This window comes from Tachyglossus aculeatus, chromosome X1 (genome assembly GCF_015852505.1).
Source record: "Tachyglossus aculeatus isolate mTacAcu1 chromosome X1, mTacAcu1.pri, whole genome shotgun sequence".
Taxonomy (NCBI): domain Eukaryota; kingdom Metazoa; phylum Chordata; class Mammalia; order Monotremata; family Tachyglossidae; genus Tachyglossus; species Tachyglossus aculeatus.
Window position 1 is genome coordinate 54,970,207 of NC_052101.1, and position 24,528 is coordinate 54,994,734.

Sequence of the window (24,528 nt, forward strand, 5' to 3'; positions counted from 1 at the left end):
CCACTTACTATGCACCATGCACTGTACTAAGCACTGGGTCAGATACAAGATAATCAGGTTGGACAGAATCCCTGTCCCATATGGGGCTCACAGTCTTAGTGGGAGAGAGAACATATATTTAATCCCCATTTTCCAGATGGGATTAAATTCCACTGAGGCACAGAGAAGTTAAGTGACTTGCCCAAGGTCACAGAGCAGGCAAGTGGCAGAGCTGGAACTAGAACCCAGTTACGGAGGGAGCAGCCAAGTCTCCCTGGCCTCACACTGTTTCGACCGTGCTCTACTTCTCAGGGAGGGGATGTCTTTTCACTCTGATTGGCCCTTCCCTACCCTCATACGCTCCCTGGAGCTTGAGGGCAAGAACACTGGGAATCTCTACAAGGAACCCAGAGTCCTTGGCTCTGTGCTGTCTGTCTTCATTCCTCTAGGCTCCTTGCTGAGTGGGATTCCCCCCAAAAGGCAGAAAGAATGCAACCCATCCTGGACCTAGGAAGCCTGAACTTGTTTATCCTCAAGGAGAAATTGAAACTGGTGTCCTTCGGGAAGACTTTCACCTTCTCGTAGAAAGTGGACTAGTTGTGGGTGGTAGATCTAGAAGATGCATATATGCACAGACCGCTCCATGCAAGACAGAGAGTTAGGATACAAAGGGTTCTTGAAAACTCCAATTTAAGTTGAAGCCTTATAATAAAAATAATAAATAAGAATGGTACTTGTTAAGCACTTACTATGTGCCAAGCACCATTCTAAGTGCTGGGGTAAAAACAAGTTAATCAGGTTGGACACATTTCCTGTCCCATATGGGGTTCACACTCAATCCCCATTTTACAGATGAGGTAACTGAGGCCTAGAGAAGTTAAGTGACTTGCCCAAGGTCACACAGCAGACATGTGGTGGAACTGGGTTTAGATCCCTGGTACTTCTGACCCTCAGGTCTGTGTTCTATCCACTAAGTCACACTGCTTCTTCTAAGCAGAACCTAATTTTCTCATAGGAACAATAATAATTATGGTATCTGTTAAGTGCTTACTATGTGCCAGGCCCAGTATTAAGCGCTGGGGTGGATTAAAGCAAATCGCATTGGACATAGTCCCTGTTCTGCATAGGGCTCAGAGTCTTAATCCTCATTTTACAGATGAGGCACAGAGAAGTGCAGTGCCTTGCCCAAGGCCACATAGCAGACAAGTGGCAGAGTCAGAATTAGAACCCATGACCTTCTGACTCCCAGGCCCATGCTCTATCCGCTTCGCCATGCTACTTCCCAATGTCATGAATTGGGTACTGGATCTTGAACCCTGGTCATATACACAATTTTTTTAACCCAAATTACCCAGAACTGTGTACTTAACTGATTATAGATAAGTAATATAGTTCTATTCATGTGTTTCTATTGAGTCAGAGAGGTTCCACGATAGGGTAGCCAACTTTTACTTCATCTGAAATAAAAGGGGCAATAAAAGGACCCTCCCTGGTAACTCTGCCTGATGTTTAAGTAGCCTCATCCCATCCCTCTTCCCACACTCCACTGCATGAGCTACCAAAGCCTTCAATGAAGGCAATGTGGTAAAATTGAAAGCAATGTGTCAAAAGGCAGGGTGTGAATATAAGTGACATTCATCATACCCTGAAACACCTTAAGTTGAGGACCATGACACTTATGACAGTGTCATAAGTGATGCCTACACATTGAGATAGCAGTGTGGCTTAGTGGAAACCACCACTTGACTGCTGTGTGACCTTGGGTAAGCCACTTAACTTCCCTGTGCCTCAGTTGCCTCATCTGGAAAATGGGTATTAAGAGTGTGAGCCCCATGTGGGACAACCTCATTACCTTGTATCTATCCTAGTGGTTAGAGCAGTGCTTGGCACATAGTAAGTGTTTAACAAGTATTATTATTATTATTATTGTTACATTTCAAAGAGGAGCCCTGACCGTTGGCCTCATTTACCAGATGTCCAGCAGCTTTGGTTGTGAGACTCCAAAGACCAAGAATTCCCATATTCCTACCTATCCTGACCATACTGCCAGTCACAGTGAGATTCAGGGGACAATTTGAAATCCGCGGTTATCCAGTGATTGAATGCTCTGGGTATTATGCATCACCATGAATCAGCGACTCTAGTCCCTTCTTGCACGATTACTACAAATACCATGGGTATGAATAAGGATTAATCACCAACAGGAAAGGTGCCTACAAAGATGGAGTATAAGCTCCGATCATATCTACCCTAGATAGGGAGCTGGAGGTGTTTCTCTGTCTCAACAGGCTTAAGGGAGAATCTGTAAAACCTGTCAATATTAACTGCTGGGTTGCCAGGACACTGTAGTGCAATGTTATAATAGCATGACAAATGAAGACAAAGAAGAGTTGCTGGAGTACTCCAGGTGGTGTTGGGCTGCCAGTACAGCTGATTGCAGGATGTGGCCACCTGCGTATTTAGGTGGTAGAGTTTGAAAGACTGAGTCCTGGCCTTTGGCCTTCTGGTGTTGCCCTAATTATCACTGAAACTGTTGAAGCCTGAAAGGCCTTCATACCAACAAACAGGCATGGCATCAATCAATCAATCAATCAATCAATCAATTGTATTTACTAAGTGCTTACTTTGTGCAGAGCACTGTACTAAGCGCTTGGGAAGTACAAGCTGGCAACATATAGAGACAGTCCCTACCCAACAGTGGGCTCACAGTCTAGAAGGGGGAGACAGAGAACAAAACCAAACATACTAACACAATAAAATAAATAGAATAGGTACAAGTAAAATAAATAAATAAGTAAATAAATAAATAAATAAATAGAGTAATAAATATGTACAAACATATATACATATATACAGGTGCTGTGGGGAAGGGAAGGAGGTAAGATGGGGGGGATGGAGATGGGGACGAGGGGGAGAGGAAGGAAGGGGCTCAGTTTGGGAAGGCCTCCTGGAGGAGGTGAGCTCTCAGTAGGGCCTTGAAGGGAGAAAGAGAGCTGGCTTGGCGGATGGGCAGAGGGAGGGCATTCCAGGCCCGGGGGAGGACGTGGGCCGCGGGTCGATGGTGGGACAGGCGAGAATGAGGCACGGTGAGGAGATTAGCGGTAGAGGAGCGGAGGGTGCAGGGTGGGCTGTAGAAGGAGAGAAGGGAGGTGAGGTAGGAGGGGGAGAGGTGATGGAGAGCCTTGAAGGCGAGGGTGAGGAGTTTCTGCCTGATGCGCAGATTGATTGGTAGCCACTGGAGATTTTTGAGGAGGGGAGTAACATGCCCAGAGCGTTTCTGGACAAAGACAATCCGGGCAGCAGCATGAAGTATGGATTGAAGTAGGGAGAGACACGAGGATGGGAGATCAGAGAGAAGGCTGATAGTCCAGACAGGATAGGATGAGAGCTTGAACGAGCAGGGTAGCGGTTTGGATGGAGAGGAAAGGGCGGATCTTGGCAATGTTGCAGAGCTGAGACTGGCAGGTTTTGGAGACGGCTTGGATGTGAGGGGTGAATGAGAGAGCGGAGTCGAGGATGACACCAAGGTTGCAGGTTTGTGAGACGGGAAGGATGCTAGTGCTGTCAACAGAGATGGGAAAGTCAGGGAGAGGGCAGTGTTTGGGAGGGAAGACAAGGAGTTCAGACATGCAGGACTATGGGCTGCAATGGCATTAAGAGCTACTAGCAAGGACTTTCTGTCTAAAAAGTGATGTCACGGGGTTGCCAACCTGACGTCTAGCCTCTCCGAGTTCAGGTCAAGAAGTAAGGTCTGGATATAAAGTACCTGGAGGTAAACCATGGCTTGGGGGCAGAAGGAAGCTGAGCTCTCATCCTATCCCATCTGGACTACCGCATCAGCCTTCTCTCTGATCTCCCATCCTCGTGTCTCTCCCCACTTCAATCCATACTTCATGCTGCTGCCCGGATTGTCTTTGTCCAGAAATGCTCTGGGCATGTTACTCCCCTCCTCAAAAATCTCCAGTGGCTACCAATCAATCTGCGCATCAGGCAGAAATTCCTCACCCTGGGCTTCAAGGCTCTCCATCACCTCGCCCCCTCCTACCTCACCTCCCTTCTCTCCTTCTACAGCCCACTCCACACCCTCCGCTCCTCTGCCACTAATCTCCTCACCGTGCCTCGTTCTCGCCTGTCCCACCATCGACCCCCAGCCCACGTCCTCCCCCGGGCCTGGAATGCCCTCCCTCTGCCCATCCGCTAAGCTAGCTCTCTTCCTCCCTTCAAGGCCCTGCTGAGAGCTCACCTCCTCCAGGAGGCCTTCCCAGACTGAGCCCCTTCCTTCCTCTCCCCCTCGTCCCCCTCTCCATCCCCCCATCTTACCTCCTTCCCTTCCCCACAGCACCTGTATATATGTACATATGTTTGTACATATTTATTACTCTATTTATTTTACTTGTACATATCTATTCTATGTATTTTATTGTGTTAGTATGTTTGGTTTTGTTCTCCGTCTCCCCCTTCTAGACTGTGAGCCCACTGTTGGGTAGGGACTGTCTCTATATGTTGCCAGCTTGTACTTCCCAAGCGCTTAGTACAGTGCTCTGCACACAGTAAGCGCTCAATAAATATCATTGAGTGATTGATTGATTGAGCTTCTCGATAGAGTTGCAGTATGTTCCCAAAGATTGGCTTTCCTTTTTTCATCAGATGGATCCTGTCCCAGCTCAGTAGAAGCTAACACCATTATTGAGGAATCCAACATGCTTTTTTCTACACCACTTAACCAGCCATAAATTTATTTGTCTCAGTAGAACTCCTTCTCCTTGAGGGTTAACAAGGATGATGAATAAAATTTAGGCCTGGAAGTCAGAGGACCTGGGTTCTGATCCCACTCTGCCACTTGCCTGCTGTGTGACCTTGGATAAGTCACTTAACTTCTCTGTGCCTCAGTTCTGCCTCAACTGTAAAATGGGGATTCAATGCCTGTTCACCCTCCTCCTTAGACTGTGAGCCCCATGTGGCACAGGGACTGTGGCAATGCTGATTCCCTTGTATCTACCTCAGCACTTAGAACACTGCTTGACACAGAGTAAGCACTCTACAAATGCAATTAAAAAAAAAATGAGAGTAACTCCTGAGTTCCCCCTCTTTCCCTGCTCTTAGGGCACTTAAAATCCTCTTTGTACTCTCCAGGTGATACCTGGAAGGAACTCAGTCTCCGGACTCAGCCTCAAGCTGACAAATTAGTCCTTCCATCCCATCCATTTTATCAAGTACTCTTCTCTTCTTCCTGGGAGCTCCTGGCTTCAGTCCTCTGGTCTTCAAGATTTTTGTTCCTTTCTGGAAATTGGGGGTAATCTCTTCTTCCTATGAAGTCAGGACACTAAGCAAGTCCTTGACTGTGATTCCTAGGGGTGCAGGAGTGGAGCAGTGGATGTGGCTGGCAGAAGCCACCAGCCAGCCTCCTTCATTAAGGGCACCGCCTCCTTCCTCTTCTTGTCAACTTCCGTTGATCTTTGGTCCAGTCTGCGTCCAGCCTGTGAATCCAGGTACTATAGAGCTGAGAAATCTCCCCTGGAGACTCCTTCCCCAGTTGCTCCAGAGAGTGTTTACCAGCAGGGTAAACAGATGGCTCAGATGGTGAGGTAAAGAGGGAGCCTCAGGGATCTGCATTCTGGGGAATGACCCTGTGAGATCTGAAGATGGTGGCCCCCTTCCTCTCAAAGATGGCCTGTTTCTACCCTTTTTAAAGACAGCAGCCTGTCCCCATTGAGTCTTCCTGGGAATTGGAAGATTCTTTCATATAGGCATTTGGGTGACAACTCTCCGAGTTTATTATCCCTTTAGGCGGTCTATGAGCTAGTCTATCAGCTAAGTTCCCTGGGTGACTCACTGACCCTATTCCTAAGAAGCCTGACTCTAGCCTCTGGAGATCTAGTCTCTCCCTTCTCCTGCCCCTCCTTTCAAGCACTCTCCATTTTCTACCTTTTCCCTGAAAACTGTTCTCCCAGACTCCCTGTTGAATCTTTCCCTGGGTCATTTCTCAACATAGTTTCAAATCAACTCTCAGTTCATCACGGTTATCCCCATAAATAATGGAAAGGAAAATGAGACCAAGAGATGGAAAATCACTGAACTACAGAAGGTCACTCAGACTGAGAATCCAGGTTTCTTGTCTCCTTCAAATTGCTTTAGCCACTAGCTCACATCATGTAACTAGTGAGGAATTAGCAGTGTTGTCTTTAAATCAAATGACAGATTTACCTAGAGAGGAATGTTTCATAAGCATGTGTCTTTACTTCTTATGTTCTCTCAGGCACTGAATGCAGTGCTCTGTACGTAGTACGTGCTCAGTGTATTCTATCAAATGTATGTTTGAAGCCACTTCCCCATCCTCTCTTTAGCACAGCAGCCTCCCTGACAGTGTGGTTCCACTGCAAAGAAATCTTTACCTCTATCGCCCCATTACATCCACAGCATTGCCCACCCTGCCGGACTTTCTGTCTTACCTAAAATTGAATCCGTCAGGAAGGTAGCGACCCATTTGGCAATCCTGGCGGGACCGGGCAATCTGTTTAAGCAGGTGCTTCTTGCTCCAGCCATATCCGTTCAAAATGTTACTTCCAAAGAGGAGCTTCCCATTAGCAAAGATCTGTTGACAGATAGAGAAGAGGTAAGGAACAGCAGGCATATCATTATGTAACTACTATTATTATTATTGATAATAATAATGTTGAGGGAAAACCAAAGTTTGGCCCAAGCTGTTTCCCTTGCCTGTTTTGCTCAGATTTTGGATCTTTTCACTTTGCAGTGGGTCAAGTTAATAACTGGTAGATACTCCTTTGCAGTAGGATCAGTGCCACCTGGAACTTGGCTCATTCCAGTGAATGGGGGATGTAAGCCAAAGAAGATGCCTCAGAGCCCTCACTTCATGACTATGATACCCAGGAAAGTAGACCAGCAATTCTCAAATCTGCTCCCTGGACTCCCCTGACAACAAGAGGCACTGAATCCCAATCCCTATTCAAACAATTGTATTTATTCAGCACTTACTATACTAAGTGCTTGGGAGGATACAATCTGAGTTGGTAGACATGTTCCTTGCCCACAGTGAGCTTATAGTCTAGAATGGGTGACAGACATTAATATAAATGAATAAAATGTGAATATGTACATGCCTTATTGAAGGCACATCTCCTCCAAGAGGGCTTCCCAGACTAAGCCCCAGTTTTCCTCATCTCCTGCTCCCTTCTGTGTCGCCCTGACTTGCTCCCTTTACTCTTCCCCCTGTCCCAGCCCCATAGCACTTATGTATACATCTGCAATTTTATTTATTTGTACTGATGTCTGTCTCCCCTCCTGTAGACTGTGAGCTCATTGTGGGCAGAGAATGTCAGTGTTTATTACTGTATTTTCCAGAGCACTTAGTACAGTGCTCTGCACACAGTAAGTGCTTAATAAATATGATTGAATGAATGAATGAAGTGTTGTGGACCTGAGGGTAGGGTGAAAAGAGTGCAAATCCAAGTGCAAGGGTGACATTAGAGGAACATCCTTTTTTTGTAAGGTATTTGTAAAGTACTTACTATGTGCCGAACACGGTACTAAGCGCTGGGGTAGATACAAGCTAATCGGGATGGACAGTCCCTGTCTCACATGGGGCTCACAGTCTTAATCCCCATTTTGCAGATGAGGTAACTGAGGCACAGAGAAGTTAAATGACTTGCCCAAGGTCACACAGCAGACCAGTGGCAGAGCTGGAATTAGAACCCAGGTCCTCTAACTCCCAGACCTGTGCTCTTTCCACTAGGCCCTGCTGTTTCTCTTTTATGCATCCACCCATCCTTAAAGACCCTGAGCCTGAGTTCCTGCCTGAGAGAAACTTTGGCAGCTTCAGCTAGTCTTTGGGAGGCCCCCAATGGAACCAGGCTGGAAAAAAATAAAGACTTGGTGAAACATTACCAACAACCACCCCCCGTCTAAATACGCTGTTCCATCCAAATGGAGTGAGGGGTACAGAGTGTAGGTAGGGTGAGGTCCTGGGATAGAGAGAGGAACACGCAGGTAGAGCCAAGACAATTTGGTTTTGAACACCTTATTGGGAAATCCCAATATGAAGGCTCGAGCATTTGAGGGGATAGGAGCTTTAAGAAGCAGTGGTCTCTCCTGGCTTATCCCCCATGGCCACAGACATGACCCAGATCAGCTTACACAGGCAACTACATCCCTGGATCTTCTTGATATCCCAGGATAGGGCTGGAACTACCTTGGGCCCTCTGACCAGAGAGAGAATGATAACATGGGACCAAAGGGTTTGAAAAAAAGAGACGTGGCATTCCTCTCCCCTTCCAACCTATGTCCAGACAGGTGCTTGTTTCATTGAAGATGCACCTCTGCTTTGGGGAAACAGTCAACAAAGCACCATTGAGTTGCTTAATTGAACAACATTTATCAAGTTCCTAAGGAAGGCAGAGCCTTGTACTGTGAATGCTGAAGAGATTTTGGAAGAACAAGATATAGTTGCTGCCTCTTGGAGCTTAGCATTGAATGCAGGGGACTAGCCAGACTAGATTTACATACCATAAATAACCAAAAGACATGCATAACACATCATATAAGAATCCAGGTGACAAAGCCAGACAATTTAGAGAGATATTCAGTGGACAGAAATGCTGAGATTACCAGGGTTTAGGTGAACTACTGAAATGAGGAGATTCTGCTCACTGGGCTCTGTGTCCCTTTATATTCTCCATCTACATCAACTCTCTCGGAGAACTTGATCGCTCCCATGGTTTCAACTACCATCACTATGTGGATGATTCTTAAATCTCCCTTTCCAGCTCAGGCCTCTCTCCTCTGCAGTCTCGCATTTCTTCCTGCCTTCAAGACATCTTCACTTTGATGTCCCCCTGACACCTCAAATTTAACATGTCCAAAACAGAACTCTCATCTTCTCACCCAAACCCTGTCCTCCCCGTGACCTTCCCATCACTATAGACAGCACCATCATCCTCCCTGTCTCTCAATAGAACAGTAAATATGTACAAGTAAAATGAATAGAGTAATAAATCTGTACAAATATATACAAGTGCTGTGGGGAAGGGAAGGAGGTAGGGTGGAGGGGGGATGGGGAGAAGGAGAGGGGAAAGGGGGCTCAGTCTGGGAAGGCCTCCTGGAGGAGGTGAGCGCTCTCTGTGCTGACCTCCCTGCCTCCTGTAATAATGATAAGAATAATGATGGTATTTGTTAAGTGGTTACTATGTGTCAGACACTGTACTAAGTGCTGGGGTGGATACAAACAAATCGAGTTGTACATAGTCCCAGTCCCATGTGGGGCTCATGGTCTCAATCCTCATTTTACAGATGAGGTAACTGAGGCACAGAGATGTGAAGTGACTTGCCCAAAGTGACACGCCAGACAAGTGGCACAGCTGGGATTAGAACCCATGACTTGACTCCCACTATGTCATGCTGCGTCTCTCTCTCTCTCTCTCGCTCTCTCTCTCTCTCTCCCCTCCCCCCGCCCCCCCACTCCAGTTCATACTTCATTCTTCTGCCTGGATCATTTTTCAACAAAAACGTTCAGTCCATGTTTCCCCACTCCTCAAGTACCTCCAGTGGTTGCCCATCCACCTCCGCATCAAACAGAAACTCTTTACCATTGGCTTTAAAGCACTTAATTCCCTTGCACACTCCAACCTGCTTTCCTACTACAACCCAGCCTGCACGCTTTGCTCCTCTAATGCCATCCTACTCACTGTACCTCGATCTCATCTATCTCACTGCGGACCCCTTAGCCACATTCTGCCTCTGGCCTGGAACATTATCACTGTTCATATCAAACAGATGTTCATTCCCCCCAACTAAAAAAACCTATTAAATGCACATCTCCTCCAAGAGGCCTCCCCCGACTAAGCCCTCATTTTCTCTTCTCCCATTCCCTTCTGCATTGCCCTTGCACTTGGATTTGTACCTTTTATTCACCCTACCCTCAGCCTCACAGCACTTATGTACATGGCCATAATTTACGTATTCATATTAATGTATATCTCAGTTCCTTGTGGGCATGAAATGTGTCTACAAACTGTGTTACACTGTACTCTTCCAGATGCTTAGTACAATGCTCTGCACACAGTAAGTGCTCAATAAACACAATTGATTAATTGATGTCAAGGAGTTGAGGTTCACAACTCTACCTCTATAATTTCTAACCTGACTCCATCTCATCCTACATAGCTCTATGTAAAAAGATACCTCAGGCTTGAAGCTTGAGGTTCAGCTGCATGAAGGGTCAAAGGTCATCACAACTCCTGCAGCAGCCCTGCTCCTGGTGAGTGGTCACATCCAGAAATTTCCACACTTTGTCCCACTGACCTCAATAGGATAATAATAATAATAATAATGATGGCATTTATTAAGCGCTTACTATGTGCCAAGCGCTTACTATGTGCCAGGATCCTACCTGAGTGTAGCTCTCTTTGAGTCTGATCATTTGAAGGCTTATTGGCTAAACCAGGCAGGTGCATTTGGACAAAATTAGAGCCCTGGTAATAATGATGGTATTTGTTAAGTGCTTACTATGTGCCGAGCACTGTTCTAAGCACTGCGGGGGATACCAGGTCATTAGGTGGTCCCACGTGGGGCTCACAGTCTTCATCCCCATTTTACAGATGACAGAACTGAGGCCCAGAGAAGTGAAGTGACTGGCCCAAAGTCACACAGCTGACAAGTGGCGGAGCTGGGATTTGAACCCATGACCTCTGACTCCCAAGCCTGGGCTCTTTCCACTGAGCAATGCTGCTTCTCTAATGTTATCATCACTAAACTCTATTCAGGCAGATGTTGATGATGGAACTTTGGGTGGGGCCTAGTTTTGTGGGGGGGGGGGGGGGGGCACTCCAGAAACCAAATCCAGTGAGGCAGGTTGATTTGGGGAGGCTTTGTAGCATCTTATGATGTTGCCATTTCAGCTGAGTGGAGAGCTTAGACTGGCATCCCAATGGAAGTGACCCAGTGGCCAGGTTGTATCAGAGTAGGTTCCTATAGCTAAAAAAAAGCTCCTCTATTCAGCTTACCTCTTGAGTCCTTCCTGATCTCCCATCCTCCTGTCTCTCCCCACTTCAGTCTATTCTTCACTCTGCTGCCCGGATTATCTTTGTACAGAAATGCTCTGGGCATGTCACTCCCCTCCTCAAAAAATCTCCAGTGGTTGCCTATCAACCTTTGTATGAAGCAAAAACTCCTCACTATCGGCTTCAAAGCTCTCCATCACCTCACCCCTCCTACCTCACCTCCCTTCTCTCCTTCTACAGACCAGAGCACAGTCCGCTCCTCTGCCATTAACCTCCTCACTGTGTCTCATTCTCGCCTGTCCCGCCATCGACCCCTGGCCTGGAATGTCCTCCCTCCACACATCCGCCAAACTAGCTCTCTTCCTCCCTTCAAAGCCCTACTTAGACTAACCTCCTACTGCTAACCTCCTCCAGGAGGCCTTCCCAGACTGAGCCCCCCTTTTCTTCTCCTCCTCCTCCCCATCACCCACCTCCCTCCTTCTGCCCTACCCCCTTCCCCTCCCACAGCACTTGTGTATATTTGTACATATTTGGCTCAGTGGGAAGAGCCTGGGCTTTGGAGTCAGCGGTCATGGGTTCAAATTCCAGCTCTGCCAATTGTCAGCTGTGTGACTTCAGGCAAGTCACTTGACTTCTCTGTGCCTCAGTTCCCTCATCTGTAAAGTGGGGATTAAAACTGTGAGCCCCACATGGGACAACCTGATCACCTTGTAACCTCCCAATGCGTAGAACAGTGCTTTGCACATAGTAAGTGCTTAATAAATTCATTATTACTATTATTATTATGTGTATATAGCTATAATTCTATTTATTCTGATGGAATTGACACCAGTCTACCTGTTTTGTTTTGTTGTCTGTCTCCCCCTTCTAGACTGTGAGCCCGTTGTTGGGTAGGGACCGTATCTATATGTTGCCAATTTGTACTTCCCAAGTGCTTAGTACAGTGCTCTGCACACAGTAAGTGCTCAATAGGTACGATTGAATGAATGAATGAATGAGTCTTTGACCATCTCCCTCAATAGGTGCTGAAGCTTGGAGCCGGTTTTGTCCATAATTTTGCACTGCAAATGGGGTTGGGACTGTTCCAAAGGATCTCCGACCCAGGTCTACAAATGCTATGCTTAAGACAGTGCTTAAATGTCTTCCTGGCTTTGTCAATGTGTGGGCCCTGCAGCATCATACATCACACGTTTCATTCCTAGATCATCAGAAGAACATTTACAGTACTTCAGCTCTTAGTACAGTGCCTGGCACATAGTAAGCACTTAACAAATACCATCATTTAGGTGGTACCTAGTCCTGAGATAAAGTTCTTGAATTGTTAGGATCATAAACTGCTTTTCTCACAAATGTAACTAAGAAATGTGGGGGGGGGGGGGTCTAATGAGAAAAAATGATTCAGTCTCTTGGAGGAGGTGTTAAGGGAAAGAGTTCAGATGGACAAATCCATGCCATTGAAAGGCAAATGATGCCTCAACCTCATCCCTGGAAGAAATTACAATGTGAAGAGAAGGGCAGTGTGGACAAAGGAGTCTTGTAGGTTATATTATTTTTGTTGAAAACTAGGTCACTGGGACCCCATCCCCAACTTACCTTACTCCTTGGTGAATGGAAGAGCACGGAATGGAAAGGAATGGAGGGTAAAAGCCCCCAGGATTCTAGGGCATCTTTATTACAATTTCCAGAATGCTTTGGGATCTAAGATGAGCATATACTGAGCATGCTACAGCCCTGATATAGTAATTGAAGCATTTAACATGAGTATAAGAAAATGTCTGCTCTCCCTCCTACTTAGATTGGGAGCCCCATGTGGGACAGGGACTATGCCTGATCTGATTCACTTGTATCCACCCCAGGATTTAGAGAACAGAACTTGACATATAGTAATCACTTAACAAAATACCAAAAATACAAAATACCATGGGCAGCTGACTTGGCAGAGAGTAAATTGACCAGTTTAGGCAGGACAATCCCAATTTGGGGGCATCATACATTTTTCTAAAACTACCTGGGACAGCCTACAGAAATCTGGGACTCTCCTACCTAAACTGAGATATATGGTCAGACTTAGAGAATGGGAAGCAGTGGGGATGGATGGGTACAATGCTAGCAAGTCCATATGAAGGAGTGGAGTGGGCAAAAGGGAAAGAAAATGGAAGTAAAAATCAGAGCAAGTGGGTGGAAATTGAGCAGTTACTCCAGAAGAAGGATAAGTAGATAGGTGTGGCCAGGGTAAAGGATAAACAAAAAGGGAGACTGAGTAAAGGGGAGTATGAGGAACAAATGAATGAAGTGGGTAGGTAGGCAGGAGAAAGCAGAGTGTGGTGAGCAGGGAGAAGTAATGGGAGTGACTGGACAAATGGAGAAAGATGTGAATAGACCATGTCTTAGTGGAAAGTGCCTGGGGGGTCAGAAGGACCTGGATTCTAATCCCTGCTTGTCTGCTGTGTGACTCTGGGCAAGTCACTTAACTTCCCTGATCTCAGTTATCTCACCTGTAAAATCGGGATTAAGACAGGGAGCCCCATGTGGGACAGGGACTGTGTCCAACCTGCACATAGCACAGCACATACCCTAGCCTGGCACATTGTAAGTATTTGACAAATACCATTAAAAAAAGAAAGAGTGGAAAGGCTGCATGGAGATGGGAAGAAATAAGTACAAGATGAAGGCAGAAAAATCATGAGGGGGTCAGGGGAGAGGAGGTCAGGGCGTCAGTTTGGGAGAAAATAGGAAAGACAGGGCAGAAACTTAAGGAGCAAAGAGGAAAGGCAGGGTAGGAGCTGTGTGACTTCAGGCAAGTCACTTGACTTCTCTGTGCCTCAGTTCCCTCATCTGTAAAACTGGGATTAATTGAAGTGAGTGGGTGGGGAGGAGACAGAAGTGGGGTCAGAGAGTTATCAAATGTCCAAAGTCTCTGGAGAGATTACTCACCTGAAGCTTGATATTTTGACAAGCATGAATGACTAATAGAGGCGTGTCCCACATCCCTGACCAGATAGTAGATTTAGACAAATTATCTCGGAAATTAAAGCTTTTAGTCACCTCCCAAGGTTAGCTGGTGTTGTACTTAGATGGGTAGTGGAGCAGCTCCCTCTGGTGTTCGACCTTTCTCAGTGGTGTGCAGCTGCAAGTCACTGCAGCCAGCACTGAAAAACAGCTGCTTCTGACAGTCGGTTCCCAAATTCCACCAACATTGGAAACCAGAAAGGGCTCAGAGATCAAAAGAGGAGAAATACCCTGGTCACGTTTCAGCTTCATTTCCCAGAAACACTTACCCTTCCAAAATGATTCCAAAAGTGGAGTACACTTCTGTTGTATTGTACTCTCCCAAGTGCTGAGTATAATGCTTTGTACATAGTCAGCACTCAATAAATACCATGGATCGATTGACTTGTATAATCTATATTTCTATATCCACAATTTATTTTAGTGTCTGTCTAAGCCTTCTCAGCTCCTTGTGGGCAGGGGTTGTGTTTACCAACTCTGTTATATTGTATTTTCCCAAGCGCTTAGTACAATGCTCTGCATAGCGAAGCACTCAATATGATTGATTGATTTCTAGTTCACCAGCAGGAGAACAATAATGATGGGGGAGACTTCATAGTTGTATGGCCTAGGGCTGCTCTTCAAAGATCCGCTCCTTGGCTCTCCACAAAAAAGAAAACTAAGATGAGGCAGCCTGCCCAACCTGCACAGGCCCAGCAAGAATGACATTTCAGTCCCTGAGCTCCCCTGTCAATCCATGTTCAATCCGTTTCCCCACTTCTCAAGAACCGCCAGTGGTTGCCCATCCACCTCTGTATCAAACAGAAACGCCTCGACTTTAAAGCACTCAATCACCTTGCAACCACCTATCTTACCTTGCTGATGTCCTACTACAGTCTAACATGTTCACTTCCACCTCTAACACCAACCTACACGCTCACGTACCTCAACCTTGTCTATCTCACTGCCGACCCGTCACCCACATCCTGCCTCTGGCTTGGAACTCACTCTCCCATCATATCCGACAGACCATTGCCCTCCCCACTTTCAACGTCTTATTAAAATCACGTCTCCTCCAAGAGTCTAAGCCCTCATTTCCCCTATTCCCACTCCCGTCTGAGTCACCTTGAACTTGGATTTGTACTCTTTATTCACCCCACCCTCACCCCCACAGCACCTATGTACAGATCTATAATATCTCCCCCCCTAGACTGGAAGTTCCTTGTGGGCAGGGAACATGTCTACCACCTCTGTTGCATTCTACTCTCCCTAGCTCTTAGTACAGTGTTCTGCACCCAGTAAGTGCTCAATAAATAAGATTAATTGTTGCAAAGACTTCAAGACCTGCTCTACTTCGCGGAGAAGCAGCGTGGCTTAGAGGCAAGAGCCTGGGCTTGGGAGTCAGAGGCCGTGGGTTCTAATCCCGGCTTTGCCACTTGTCAGCTGTGTGACTTTGGGCAAGTCACTTCACTTCTCTGTGCCTCAGATACCTCCTCTGTAAAATGGAAATGAAGACTGTCAGCTCCACGTGGGACAACCTGATTATCTTGTATGTACCCCAGAGCTTCAAACAGTGCTTGGCACATAGTAAGAGCTTAACAAATAACATCATTATTATTATTACTTCACACGGGATGCCCTGTAACTTCTCAGACTGAGAGGGGGGGCCCCAATGAGAGGATCCTTGAAACTGCATAAGAAGTCCATCATCTCCCCAAATTTTTTTTCATCTAAATCATGGTTATTTAACAATTCCCCCATGACTAAATTTCTTAGATGGAGGTAGAAGCATTTGGGAAGAGGGAGGAGAACAATTTGTGAGACTCTCTTCAAGTCTTGCCAGTCAGTCAGTTCAGATGTTTAGACTGAAATGGGAGTTAAGGGTGTTCAGCTTTAGTGAGCAAGCTGGAGATGAGAGGCCCCTATACCCATACCCCCTTCTCCTCAACACGCTATCCAACCTTGGCTTCACAGACTCCGTCCTCTCCTGGTTCTCTTCTTATCTCTCCGGTCATTCATTCTCAGTCTCTTTTACAGGCTCCTCCTCCCCCTCCCATCCCCTTACTGTGGGGGTTCCCCAAGGTTCAGTTCTTGGTCCCCTTCTGTTCTCGATCCACACTCTCTCCCTTGGTGACCTCATTCGCTCCCATGGCTTCAACTATCATCTCTACGGTGATGACACCCAAATCTACATCTCTGCCCCTGCTCTCTCCCCCTCCCTCCAGGCTCGCATCTCCTCCTGCCTTCAGGACATCTCCATCTGGATGTCTGCCCGCCACCTGAAACTCAACATGTCCAAGACTGAACTCCTTGTCTTCCCTCTCAAACCCTGCCCTCTCCCTGACTTTCCCATCACTGTTGACAGCACTACCATCCTTCCCATCTCACAAGCCCGCAACCTTGGTGTCATCCTCGACTCCGCTCTCTCATTCACCCCTCACATCCAAGCCGTCACCAAAACCTGCCAGTCTCAGCTCCACAACATTGCCAAGATCCACCCTGTCCTCTCCATCCAAACTGCTACCCTGCTCGTTCAAGCTCTCATCATATCCCGTCTGGACTACTGCATCAGCCTTCTCTCTGATCTCCCATCCTTGTGTCTCTCTCCACTTCAATTCATACTTCATGCTGCTGCCCGGATTGTCTTTGTCCAGAAACGCTCTGGGCATGTTACTCCCCTCCTCAAAAATCTCCAGTGGCTACCAATCAATCTGTGCATCAGGCAGAAACTCCTCACCCTCGGCTTCAAGGCTCTCCATCACCTCACCTCCTCCTACCTCACCTCCCTTCTCTCCTACAGCCCAGCCCACACCCTCTGCTCCTATGCCGCTAATCTCCTCACCGTGCCTCGTTCTCGCCTGTCCCACCATCGACCCCTGGCCCACGTCCTCCCCCGGGCCTGGAATGCCCTCCCTCTGCCCATCCGCCAAGCTAGCTCTCTTCCTCCCTTCAAGGCCCTGCTGAGAGCTCACCTTCTCCAGGAGGCCTTCCCAGACTGAGCCCCTTCCTTCCTCTCCCCCTCGCCCCCCTCTCCATCCCCCCATCTTACCTCCTTCCCTTCCCCACAGCACCTGTATATATGTACATATGTTTGTACATATTTATTACTCTATTTATTTATTTTACTTGTACATATCTATTCTATTTATTTTATTGTGTTAGTATGTTTGGTTTTGCTCTCTGTCTCCCCCTTCTAGACTGTAAGCCCACTGTTGGGTAGGGACTATCTCTATATGTTGCCAACTTGTACTTCCCAAGCACTTAGTACAGTGCTCTGAACACAGTAAGCGCTCAATAAATATGATTGATTGATTGATTGATATCTTGGGCTGAACAATGCCCCAGGAGACCAGGCAAAGTGAGATCATCTCTCAGAGCATACGACTTCAAGCACTGCTCTAGGAACTAATCACTCAATCCAACAATCAACCAATCAAGAGTACTTATTAATCACTTACTCTATGCACAGCACTGAGCACTTACTCTACGCACAGCACTGTACTAAGCCCTTGGGAAGTATGCAATAGAGGTGGAATCAATCAATCGTATTTCTTGAGCACTTTGTACAGTACTCTTCCGAGTGCTCAGTATAGTGTTTGGCACACAAGGAGTACAATACAACAGAGTTGATAGACAAGTTCCCCATCCACAAAGAGCTTACAGTCTAGAGGAGGAGTTTACAGTGTGGTCTAGTGGATGGAGCATGGACCCGGGCGTCAGAAGGACCTGAGTTCTAATCCCCGCTCTGCCACTTGTCTGCTGTGTGACCTTGGGCAAGTCACTTCACTTCTCTGTGCCCAGTTACCTTATCTGTAAAATGGGGATTAAGACTGTGAGCCCCATGTGGGACAGGGACTGTGTCTAACCCAATTACCTTATATCTACTCCAGTGCTTAATACAGTGTCTGGCACATAGTAAGCATTTAACAAGTACCATGTTAATAATAGTAATAATAATAGAAGACATGATCCCTCTCACAAGGAGCTTCCAGTTTAGCTGGAGAGAAAGACACTTAAATAAATTACAAACAGGAGGAAGAAGTCCTCAATAGTGTATTATCATCCTGTATAAAAATACAAGAAGAGCTTGTGGGTGCCAAAGTGTTTAATCAATTCTTCCCCTCCTACCTTACATCACTTATCTCCTACTACAATCCAAACAGCTTTACTCCAACCTCAGTACCTCAGTCTCATCTACCTCACTGCTGATGCCCTGTACACATCCTCCCCCTGGCCTGGAACTCCCTCCCCATTCATATCCAACACACCACCACTCTCTCAATCTTCAAAGCCATCCTAAAATTATATTTCTTACAAGAGGCCTTTCCTAAGCCCTCACTTCCCCTATTTTCCCTCCCTTCTGGGATCCCTGTACATGTGGATCAGTACTCCTCAAGCCATTTCATTTTCACCCCACCCTCAGCCCCACAGCACTTATGTACATAGCCATCTGAAATTTATTTTAATGTCAGTGATCGTGTCTACCACCTCTATTGTACTGTACTCTCCCAAGATCTGGGTACAGTGCTCTGCACACAGTAAGCACTTGATAAATACCACTGATTGACTGATCGATTGCTGAGAAAATAGGTGGGAGGATGTCATCTGGAAAGAAGAGAAACTAGTCAGGAAAATCTTCCTAGAGGAGGTGGGATTTCAGAAGGGCTTTAAAGGTGGAAAGAATTGAAGTGTAGCAGATTTGAAGTGGAAGTAGTTCCTGAGATGAGGAAGAGTCTGGGCCAGGGATTGGAGACAGGAAAGTGAGGCAATGTGAGAAGGTGATCTTGGGAGAAACGGAGAGTGCAAGGGGTGTAGTAGGAGGAGAAAGCAGGTAAGAGGGAGAGAATTGATTGAGTTACCTAAAGCCAATGGTCAGGAGTTTCTGTTTGATATGTAAAGAAATGGAAAACGATGTTTATAATAGTCATCTTTCCCCATTAATTGATATTAACTGAGTGCCAACAATACACTAACGGCTATACAAACAAAACCAAGCTTTAGCTGCAGACCTTGGCCTGGGGTCTTCTCCCCATTAAGCACTTAATACTCACCCCACTCCCAGCCCCACAGCACTTATGTACATCACCTTATTCTCTCTCATTTCCTCCATCTGTAATTTATTTTAATGTCTGTCTCCCCCTCTAGACTGTAAGCTCCTTGTGGACAGGGATTGTGTCTACCTACTCTGTTGTACTGTAGTCTCTCTTCCCAAGCACTCCGAAAAGCTTAGTACAGTGCTCTGCATACAGACAGCACTCAGTAAACACCATTGATTGATTCTATCTTTAAGTAACAATAGGAGGTTTATCCTAGAAAGAAGTGGGAACCACCGGAAGTTAAATGGGATTGATAAACTGGGACCAGAGTGAAGAAGAAGTTTATTCCTTCCATAGTCAAGGCAGCAGATGGTGCCATTGCTTCAGAAAGGTGGACCCCAGGGCCTACTGTGGAAAGTAAAAATAAAAAATTCCCAGTTTCCCCACTAGCTGAAACATCAACCTCTCTATGGGGCACAACCCCGGCCACCTCCACACTCACAGGGCTTTTTAAGAAGCCATACCACGTATATACCCTGGGCATGAGCTGGATTGCTGTTAACTTAATAGCTCAAGAGGGATGGGATGCGATAGTTGTCAGAAGCTCCAGAAGAATTGGTACCATGGGGCACTTGGTAATAATACTAATGGTCATGATAATAATAATAATAACAATAATAATTATTATTGTTATTATTATTATTATTAAGCATTTACTATGTGCCAAATATTGGGCTAGGTAAAAGACAATCAGACCAGACACTGTTCCTGTACCACACAGAGCTCACAGTTTAAGAGGGAGAACAGGTATTTAATCCCCATTTTACAGAGGAGAAAACTGAGGCCCAGAAAGGTGAAGTGACTCGCCCAAGGTTACACAGCAAGCAAGTGGTAGAGCCAGGAACAGAACATGGGTCTCCTGATCCCCAGTCCTGTTCTCTTTCCACTAATAATAATAATAATTATTATTATTATTATTATGGCTAAGCCCAGAAAACATTTAGGAATAAAAATTTGTGTGGATGACTCAGGTTTTTTTTAAATTGCTTCAAGTTTCTTGGAAGGAAGAAATTTGAAGCATCCCCCTTGAACCCGGCAACAAAAAGCTGTCCAAAATGGTCTCTCTCAGGTTGCAGATGAGCCTGACCAAGCTCAGTTTCTAACGGCATCCAAAGGCTCCTGCACCCAAAGCCAGTGAAGTTCCCTGGGTAAAGTAATAATAATAATAATGGTATCTGTTAAGCATTTACTAAGTGCCAAACACTGTTCTAAGCACTGGATAAAGTCCCAGCCTTCATTCTCAGTTCTTGCCAACGTTGATTCACCCACACCTACAATTTAGTGACTTCCCCCACTGGAAATTGGCACCTTCAGAATGTGGGAATGTTTATACACTTGATATTTCTCCATTTCTTGGAGATGCTTTGATTACAGGTGTCCCTTGGGACAAAGGATCTTAAACTAAAATACATTCAATTTTGAGTGAATTAATTTTAAAATGGAGCTTAACCTGAAATAGACTTTAGATGATAATGCATTTTTTTTATTCTAAGAAAAATGCTTAAGAGTGCAAGTTGGCAAATTACATCATGGAGGGTTAAAATGTTAATATTTGCAAAACAAAAAACTTTTTATTTCTTCTGTTTATTGGCTTTATCTACTGGTATTATATAAATTAACCCTGGAACAATTTATTGAGAGAACAACTGAATTTGCTTCTGAAAAATCTATTTCATGAAGTTCAAACTGCTTTTCAATTGACCTCCCCTTTGATTTCAGTGACTCATTTTTTTGTAATGGTATTTGCTAAGCGCTTACTATGTGCAAAGCACTGTTCTAAGCACTGGGGAGGTTACAAGGTGATCAGGTTGTCCCACGGGGGGCTCACAACTTTATTCATTCATTCATTCTTTTTTTTTTTTAATGGTATTTGTTAAGCGCTTACTATGTTCTTTCCACTAGGCCATGCTGCTTCTCAGGTAGTTCCTAACCCAACAGGGTTCCCATTCCTTGGCTTAGCCAGAGCCCTAACTCCCACTAGCCTTCACTAAAGTGTACCTGAAACTAGTTTTCAAGGACACTAGATGGAATGGGAAGGAAGAAGGAGGGCTGAGAGTGAGGATAACCTGGAATAATTGAGGACAGTCAAGTCTCCAACCCCAAGTCCCAAGATTAGGAATGAGGCTATCCTGCTTCAGCCAGCTATACTTGATATCAGGGCCAAGCAAAATCAGAATGAAAAATAAAACCCTTAATCAACCAGGCCAAGCTTTGTAATGTCTTCTTCCTTTTAGGAAATAAAGGTTGCTGGGGGCAGTCTCCGCCTTGGTAGATTTGAACCTGAATGCACAAGTTCTGGGCATTTAAAAGTCTTGAAGCCCAGGCTACTAAGTCACCCTTCCCACTGGCAGTACTGTAGTCACCTCTGAGAGGTGCATTCCTTTACGACTGGAGGTGAAAGGTATCACAGAAGGCTAGTTAGTTGTTAACACTTGGGCACTAGCTTGCCCCCACCTGACTTCTGCAGAGGAAAACGTTCCCTAAGTGACCACCCTCGGTTGCTCTCTGCAGTCCTCTGCTCATGAGGACCATTCTTCTGCTACCGTACACTTGGGCTGTATATGTTTTGAATTCCCAAAAAGCAGCACAGTCTTTCTCCCGCCTTTCGCTCTCTAAAAGGGCTTGTAAAGCCACAATCCTTTTGGCTTGAAGCCCAACCACTCATTCCCACTAGAGCCCAGTCCAGTTGAAACTGTTGGCAGCATTCTACCCTTGGCACTGTTCCATCCCCCCAGCCCATCATGCACCATCTCCAGGTTCCCAGCTGACACCAAGGTTGTAAGTTAACAATAATATTGAATGGTCTGGAGAAGTTCCTTAATAGATTTTGACTTCCCTAGAGAAGGGAGCAATCCCATGGCTACTCAGGCCAATGAAGCCAGCCTGTTACACTTCTGCCATTTAAGATAGGTAAGGCTTTGGAACTCGGTCCTCCAGACAATAAAAGGAGGCTAAACCTGCCCTTGGCTTTTCAAGTTTAACTTGAATGTGAAGCCAAAGGTATGATCTGGCCTGAGACAGTCAAACTCCCAAGATGAATTTGCAATAAAGAATTGTATTGTAGCTCTATTATCCCTGCTCTACCCTTGGGAGATATGTACACTACATGGACAGTACTTTTCATCTGGACCAGCATGAGGCAGGGTCAAATGATTTGTAGCAAATGAACCAGCATGACCTAATGGAACAAACACAGGTTTGGAATTCAGAGTCCTAAAATCTAACCCTACCTCTGGGTGACCTGGGGTATAACTCGTTGTGAGCAGGAAACATGTCTACCAATTCAGTTGCTTTGTCTCTCCCAAGCACTTAGCACAGTGCTCTGCACGCAGTAAGTGCTCAATAAATACCACTGATGATGATGATGATGATAATAATAATGATGGCATTTGCTAAGTGCTTACTATGTGCCAAACACTGTTCCAAGTGCTCAGGGGGATACAAGGTAATCAGGTTATCCCACATGGGGCTCACAGCCTTAATCCCCATTTTACAGATGAGGTAACTGAGGCACAGAGAAGTGAAATGACTTGCTCAAAGTCATACAACTGACAAGTGGCGGAGCCGGGATTAGAACCCATGACCTCTGACTCCCAAGCCTGGGCTCTTTCCACTGAGCCACGCTGCAATCCCCAAGATGATGATGATGATGAAGTCACTTAACCTCTCTACAGGGATTTTTCTTTCTCTGAAAACTGGGAATAGTAATGTGTGCTTCTCCCTACCTCAGGGGGATTCTGTGATGCTATTATGAGGTAATTGATGGGAAAGTGCTTTGGAAACATTAAAGTACTACACCAAATTGAAGATACTGCCATAACTAAGTAGCCCCAAAATTCATTAGTGGACTGACATGTTTACCAACTCTGTTACATTGTACTCTCCCAAGTGCCTAGTATAGTGCTCTGCACACTCTAAGTACTCAATAAATATGATTAATTGATTGATTGATTGACTGTCACCCCTCAGAGGATCGATTTGGGCTACTTTAGGATACTCTGAAGTTATGTCTTTGACCTCTTTCCAATTTAGCTCTGTAGAGATAGCCTGCTGTGTGACCTTGGGCAAATCACTTAACTTCTCTCTACCTCAATTTCCTCATCTATAATATGGGGATGAAATACATGTTTTCCCTTCCCTTATATATACTGTGAATGCTATGTGGGACAGAGACTGTGTCTGACCTGATTATCTTGTATCTACCCCAGTGGTTAGTATAACAAATACTATTATTATTACTATTATTCTTAAGGAATGTTCTGGAGGGCCACAGAAGTTTGAAAGCTACAGCAAGCAGCAAAAGAATGAGGCAGGTTCACTTGTAAATACTGGAATTCAGTAAATTCTGCAAATAAAGCAGCAACTTTGATTATCAGTGAAGATACAGAGTATAACTCCACCAATGTCTGTGCAGCTAACTTAATCAAACACTTCGTGTGTTGGACACTGAGCATCAGGCTGGTCTGAAAAATTTGATTAAGACAACAAATGTCTGCTTCTTGTCGTCCACTATATCAAGATTGAAATCCAGTGAAATCTCACAGGATTTTAGATCTGTAATATTTTGGTGGTGGAGACAGACAGAAAATAACTAGGAAATATGGTCAGAATCATCCTGAAAGGTGAATAGATCGGCTTTATTTTGGGGTTTTTTTTTGAGTGGGGGGTTCTGCAGAAGCATAAAACCTTGTACAGTGTAGCTCTGAAACATCTACCACTGACCAACTTGCCAACTTGAAGTATGTTGCCAACTTGTACTTCCCAAGTGCTTAGTACAGTGCTCTGCACACAGTAAGTGCTCAATAAATACGATTGAATGAATGAATGAATGACCTCCTTGCCTCCTGTCTCTCCCCACTTCAATCATTCATTCATTCATTCATTCAATCGTATTTATTGAGTGCTTACTGTGTGCAGAGCACTGTACTAAGCGCTTGGGAAGTACAAGTTGCCAACACAGAGACGGTCCCTACGCAACAGCAAGCTCACAGTCTAGAAGGGGGAGACAGACAACAAAACAGAACATATTAACAAAATGAAATAAACAGAATAAATATGTACAAGTAAAATAAACAGAGTAATAAGTATGTGCAAACATATATACATATATACAGGTGCACTGGGGAGGGGAATGAGGAAGGCAGGGGGGATGGGGAGGGGGACGAGGGGGAGAGGAAGGAGGGGGCTCAGTCTGGGAAGGCCTCCTGGAGGAGATGAGCTCCCAGTAGGGCTTTGAAGGGAGGAAGAGAGCTAGCTTGGCGGATGTGCAGAGGGAGGGCATTCCAGGCCAGGGGGAGGTCATGTGCCGGGGGTCGACGGCAGGACAGGTGAGAACAAGGCACAGTGAGGAGGTTAGCGGCAGAGGAGTGGAGGGTGTGGGCTGGGCTGTAGAAGGAGAGAAGGGAACTGAGGTAGTAGGGGACGAGGTGATGGAGAGCCTTGAAGCCGAGGGT

The 24,528-nt window shown here is 45.7% G+C and overlaps 1 protein-coding gene across 1 annotated transcript in view; it reads right to left on the minus strand.

The window, feature by feature from the left end:
• Nucleotides 1-24,528, minus strand: part of CX1H3orf20 (chromosome X1 C3orf20 homolog) — a 108,577-nt gene that overhangs the window by 28,379 nt on the left and 55,670 nt on the right. The window contains exon 17 of the mRNA XM_038740191.1: nt 6,429-6,571. Coding sequence (XP_038596119.1) covers nt 6,429-6,571 — 143 coding nt within the window. The remainder of the gene's footprint in view (nt 1-6,428; nt 6,572-24,528) is intronic.